Source organism: Pan troglodytes, chromosome 3 (genome assembly GCF_028858775.2).
Source record: "Pan troglodytes isolate AG18354 chromosome 3, NHGRI_mPanTro3-v2.0_pri, whole genome shotgun sequence".
Taxonomy (NCBI): domain Eukaryota; kingdom Metazoa; phylum Chordata; class Mammalia; order Primates; family Hominidae; genus Pan; species Pan troglodytes.
In genome coordinates, this window is record NC_072401.2 from 145,459,353 (window position 1) to 145,465,599 (window position 6,247).

Genomic DNA, 6,247 nt, shown 5'->3' on the forward strand with positions numbered 1-6,247 from the left:
CTATTTGATTCTTTTTTCCTCTGGGTTGTGCTGTCTTCACCTGGAATACACCTACTCCTTCTTAGGTGGCCTCCAATTCTGCTTGGGGTCTTCATTGAATAGTACTTCCTCCACGAAGCCTTCCCTGACTTCCTGTCTTTGTCAGGTGCCCCTGCTCTATACTTGTGTGGTTCCATCTTCTTGCCTTATCACAGGACTTATTACACTACGTTGCAATCATTGTGTCTCCACTGGACTACAGTTTTTAAGTGGACACACCCTGACTATGGCTATCTTATTTACCAATGAGTGCTTGGGGCACACTTGACAATAAATATTTCTCAAATCAATAAATGACAAATGAATATTGCAGTGCAGAGGAAAGCAATTTCTCACGGGCAGTCCTGGTGTATAGGCTGATCATTTTTTATATATCCTGCGGGTAACCTACGTCATATCCTAGCTTCAGGTTCCCTCCAGTATGGAGGTCCATTGCTAAGGCAGGAAGGGGAAAATGAAAAGGAAACTCAGCCTAAAATTCAGCTTTCATACCTTCTTCAGCCTGGACTGGTCAGAGTCTGAGAGTGCTTTCTTTTCCATGACCTCCCACTTTCCTTTCCTGCAGAATCACATCGTTAGCAATTCTCTAAACTCCTGTAGTGCTGACACATGCCTGTTTATTAACACCTGTCTCAGGTTGTTCTGAACAATCTGTTCCTTTGTATTTGTGGGTCCTGTCTCTGTTGTTCTGTTTCCAGCATCTGGCACAATGCCCTATAGAGTACCTGGCCCTATTAAAGTAAGTCAAAACCTGGAGGGTTCTCAATGAGGAAATCAGAGGTCAGATTCAGCACCTCACACAGGGTGTGAGGAAGCAGTGCCGTACAGTGCTCTCTAGTGGCCTATCTGCACAATGGAAGGAAAAAATGTGAGCCCTGTAAATGCAACAAAAAAAAAATATACATCAGATTACATTTTTCTCTTTCAGTCATTCCCTAATCTTCTTTAAATTTTTCAGAAATATTTTTACAGAAGTACACATTCAGAATTATCATAAAATTCTACCTATGAGCTATATCATGCAAATTATTAGACAAATCCACATCTTTTAAGAATTTTGAATCTTTGCATAAAATAAAACAAGTACTTTTGAGGCATTTAATCAAACATAAAAAACTTATCCAATTTTCTTGATACTACATGACTTTAAGCTATTTTTTGAATTGCCTGAGTCATTTCTATGACGTAGTTAAGAAGGATGAAGTTCAATGTTATAATCTAGAAAAGGCAAGTTGGATCGATCAACACAAACTTATACCTTGCTTGTTTCATGACAGAGAACCATTCATTTTTGTCAATTACTTACCTCTCAACTATTTCAGGCTTAGATTATTCCTGAAGATGGTTGCATGCTAGTCTGATCTGCCAGTGGAGAAGTCTGCTTTTCATGTTTTGCATGGAGGAGTGGAGAACAGGGGAGGGGCAGGAAAGTTGAGGCACTGTGGTTTATACTACTAGCCTCCTTGGTACCTCATCGCCTTAGAATTGTCCAGCCTGCTTTGCCAGAGTAGTCTAAGAACTTTCCCTGACCTTTGTTAGTTTATCATTTCAAAATTTTTTTAAAATAAAAAAACAACTACAAGTAAGATAAATCTAACACTCAAAATAACCCTGTTAGAGAGGCAGAACAGATATTAGCATTCTTAATTTAATTTAATTTTTATTTTTTATTTTTTTGCAATTAACTTGTACTTTATTTTGAAGTTGTGACCGGAAAGTTGTTTTAAAGTCTGTCTTTAAACTTACAAAAATTATGTCAAATTGCTCCTAAGAGAGGATCAGTAGAGATTTAGTTCTTATAGTATTTCCTCAATTATATTTGGCAAATTAGATTTTCAAAACAAGAGTTTAACTTGTTATTAATTCTTCATGTTTACATACTTAAACCTCAGGTAGAAAAGTATTACAAGCTATCAGTGACGTCTGCAATATAGGTGGGAAAGGTGAGTGCAAAGAATAACACATATTCTATATTAACAGTAAACATAGCCATTTCTGTTCTCCCTCGGCTACCAAAAACTGTCTTAAGCCTCCAGATTTAAAACCGCTGGGTTCATTCACTCATTCAGCCATTTATTTTTGTGAGCATCTCTTAGGCAGTCATGTGCTATGCTAATCCTATCTGACTCTTCCCTCTCCTTTGTCCTTCAAACCCCGTTAGTGGCCAAGTCCCATTAATTTGGGCATGTCCCACTTCTCCTCTTTCCAAATTTCTGAAGTATAGGTCAAGTCCTCATTAACCACTGAATATGCACCAAATGGAAGATTATGCAGTCATTAAAACCACTCATAAAAAGTATACAACATGAAGAAAATCATTCAAGTAAAAAGAACAGAAAACTGTACAAAATATTATATAATCACATCCATGTAAAAAAAGAATTTGGCATGGAAAAAGATGAAGAAAATAACATACTAAGAGGATCTCTGGTGGACAGGTACTTTGCCTTTACATTACTGCATTTTGCAAATTTCCCGTAATAAGCAGTTATTATTCTAGAAGAAAATATAAATGAGCTTTATTTTTAAAACTTACTATTTTAGTTAGATAACAAATTATTCCTGAGGTTCAGAACTGTATATCAGAAATAACCAAAATAAACACAAGCATGCAGCTAATTCTTTAACCTAATTCCTTAAAAACTAAAAGGTGCTTTTACCCATGCCTCTTACTGCATTTCCACATGCCTAGAAAACCTCTCCTCTACAATGTTCCAGTGAGACTCTGATGTCAGCTTTCATAAAATAAGTTGTTCTTACCAACTATTCCACATTATTTTTAAAACTTCAGTGATCTGCTTTCTCCTAAACTCTAATTCTCATTTTTCCTTCCAACGCATCCTAGATTTGCCTTTTCCTATTACCACTGGTACCCACTGGTACCTGCAATCCTCTCTTCTCTTGGAATCTACCCTTAATTCTAGTACAAAACTAATCTTTAAACACTGCTTTCATAAAATCACTTGTCTTTCCGAAATGTGCAAGAGCTTCCACTTGACTCAAATCTAAGCCTATTGTTGAACCACAAATCTCCACTCGACCTTACATCTTATTTCTTCAAACCAGGCAGAACTACACTGTTCCTTATATTTAAACCATGCCTAGTCTGTTTTCATTGTGCTATTCCCAATTTTCCATGTAAAATGTCCTTCTTCTGGCCCCTGTTAATCTAAAGGCCAAGCTCAAGGCCCACTCCAAGTCCTCCAATCATCTCTTTAAGTATTCCAGCCTATACTCATCTCTCTTCTGATTCCCTGTTGCACTTACAGTTAGTATCACAAAATGTAACAATTGTTCTGTGACTATTGTGTATAGATTGGTTTTGTTTCCACAAATAAGGTACTAGACAAATAAAGTACCAGAAAGCAGAGACCAACAGACCCAAGGAAAACGCTAGACACATAAACAGTTAATACTAAATGAATAATTTTTTTCTACAGTCAAAATACTAATGCTCCAAACCATTTTTAAGTCGTCTTATTTGAAGTTATGTGAGCCAAAAAGTAAATCTGTCTCACATTTTATTTTTATCCTGCCAAAATTTAAAGCCTATAACTTGGTAGAAAAAAACAATCGGACAAGAAAGTTTAATTTTCCTCTCACTTAATTTTATCTGGTAAAACCAGGACTTCAGGAATAAAGTAGAACTGTACATTTCTCCCATCTCTTCTGCTCCTTTCAGAAGTATCTCCAACTCAGGAGATATGGAAAGTACCTTCTTTTCTTAAATTATATGGTAATATTTTTTGTCTGTTACAAAAATAATAAAAAGACATGCTCAACACATAATTAACCATATGACTATAAGTCTTTTTGATCAACTCAGGAAATAATTCTTGAACTACTTTTTGTTCAGAGAAAAAGTGCAGGATCTAGCGAAGTAATGTGGTTGCGCAGGGTATCACTGACCATGCCCAGTTGTTCCTATTCTTTCCTTTCCCAAGTTTGTCAAGTGTCTCTGAGGACTCAGTCAAGTGTCTCTGAAGATTTACCCTTCCCATTATTCTACCAAACCTAAACCTAAATTCAGCCCAACTGGAGACATTAAATTCTCTAGGTTTTCAAGGGTCACAGCATTAAGAGTCTAGACAGCTTTGAGATAAGTACCAAGTTTATATAACATGAGTTAATAAAATAAATGGTCACAAGGACTCTTCCATTCAGTGTAGATTAACAACTATTTGCACACAGGCTTAAGCAGGACGAGCAAAGTGGAAAAATATTTCGCTAGTAGTATTTGTTCGTGTCCCAAGAAAATCTAGAAAAGAACATCTTTTTAATTGACATGTCAATAAATATAAACTACTATATTATTTATAATGTTAAGCTACCTGAAGCATGCCTCCCCTGATTCTGTGGCATTCTTTGGAAGAGATCATGGTTGTATTCATAATATCTGTAGTCTTCATGTGCACGATCTCCAAGTGGCCGCTTTCTCTGACCATCAACAAAATTGTCTGAATAATAATATCGGGAACCAGAGTCTCCATTTTCAACAGCAAAACTAACTTCCGTTACAAATGACTGAGAAGAACCATACTCTCTAGGGACATCTGCTAGACTTCTGGCAAGATAAGAAGGTGCAGATAATCTGTTGCTTTCTCTTCTCATTATTTCATGAGGTGTTCTTTGAATTGGAGTTCTAAGGAAACTCTGGTTTCTTGAAACTACTCCATCTCCAGAAGTTGAAAAGGCATTAGGGCTTGAATCTGGAAGACAGATATCAGTTCGTCCTGGAATTTTTGGACCATGCTGGATGAATGAAGGCATAAGATTCCGAAGCAGAGGCGACATCTCCTTCTTCACGTACTTCCCCTGCACCTCGGCCGGCTTGGACACTTCGTTTTTGGTTTTCTGTCGGGACAGCATCCCTCTCGACCAGGCCCGAGGCCGCGCTGAACAGCCTCCCTAGGGCTCCGCGCCAGGCGCCGGCCGTTTCCGCCGCCACCTCCGCCGGCGCCGCCGCCTCCTTCCCTCCGGAGCCGCCGCCTCCGCCGCTGCCTGTCCGGAGCCTGGGGTCGCCCGCAGGGACTGACGCATGTTCAGGGCGCTAAACGCGCCGGCTGCCGCTCAGTCGCTGGTCACTTCCTTCCCGGAAGTCGGCCCGCTCTGCGACGCTGCTCCGGGACGCCTTGAGGAAAGCCCAGCGACGCCGGGCCAGCGCATTCTTATTTTATGTATGAGCAAACTATGGAATGGAAAAGAGATTATGAGTGTATTACTTGATTTGATTTGCCCTAAGTGTTTTTTAAACGTATGGATTTAGCGCCAACATTTAAAAAGAAGGTGTATTTTAATTAAAAATCAGGAATTGATTTAATTAAAAATTTGGCTCCTCTTACAGGAAGATCTGGCAAGAGTTAGCGTGCAGTTCTACATTGTGACAATCCATGAGAGCTAAGGACTGGCTGTCTCTTGGGACAAATAGGCTTTCTTGAGTCTGGTTAAGTGCTCCACTTGATGCTTGCTTCCATTTCTTAGATTAGGTTCTACTGTGGTAAGGCCTCAAAATCTCAGTGTCTTGCAGCAACACTGGTTCATTTCCTGCTCACATTACATTTGGTCTATGATGGTGACAAGTTCCAGGATCCAGACTGAAGGAGCCACCCCCATTTGGAATATGCTGTTCTTGTTGCAAACTGGGGGAAAAAGGCCAGATAAGGAATGGCTTTTAATGCTTCCTCTCAGACATGGTATGTGTTTTTTTTTTTTTCTCACATTCTATTAGCCAAAGTAAATCAGTGGCCAAGCTGACCTCAATGGGACAAGTAAATATAATTCTTCCAAATGGAAGTCCTGCAAGTCATAGGTCAATGGTGAGGATATATCAAACACTTACAGGAAGGGCCCTAATAATTGGGAGCAAAACCACAATCCATCACATTCATTTATACTCTTTCTAAGCTTTTGGCATTTGGGTTTGGAAATCTAATTTATTTAGGAGTCTTCTTCAACACCTTCTTGTGATGACATTTCTTTAACCCAGTTTTCAGTTTCCTTTCTTTACAATTATAATGAGATGTGATGTGTGTTGAAGAAACCCAAGAAGTGAGAAACTCTCATCACTACAATGGTGACGTAGACAGTGAAAAGCTGTTCCCAGTTGCCTCTAAGTCCATTGTGCTATACTGCTGGGAACAGGTATCATACATAATCTTTCTGCTGAGAATTGATAGGTCCAGCTTGTACTACATCCAAATAATAATTC

At 38.9% G+C, this 6,247-nt stretch overlaps 1 protein-coding gene across 2 annotated transcripts in view; it reads right to left on the reverse strand.

Annotated features, from left to right (window-relative positions):
• The window catches only part of GYPE (glycophorin E (MNS blood group)), a 42,433-nt gene extending 37,279 nt beyond the window's left edge, over positions 1–5,154 (reverse strand). For both annotated transcript variants that reach the window (XM_009448348.5, XM_054683866.2), the window contains exon 1: positions 4,371–5,154. In XM_009448348.5, the coding sequence (XP_009446623.2) occupies positions 4,371–4,908 (538 nt within the window). In that variant the 5' untranslated portion in view covers positions 4,909–5,154. The remainder of the gene's footprint in view (positions 1–4,370) is intronic.
• Between the last annotated feature and the right edge of the window lie 1,093 nt (positions 5,155–6,247).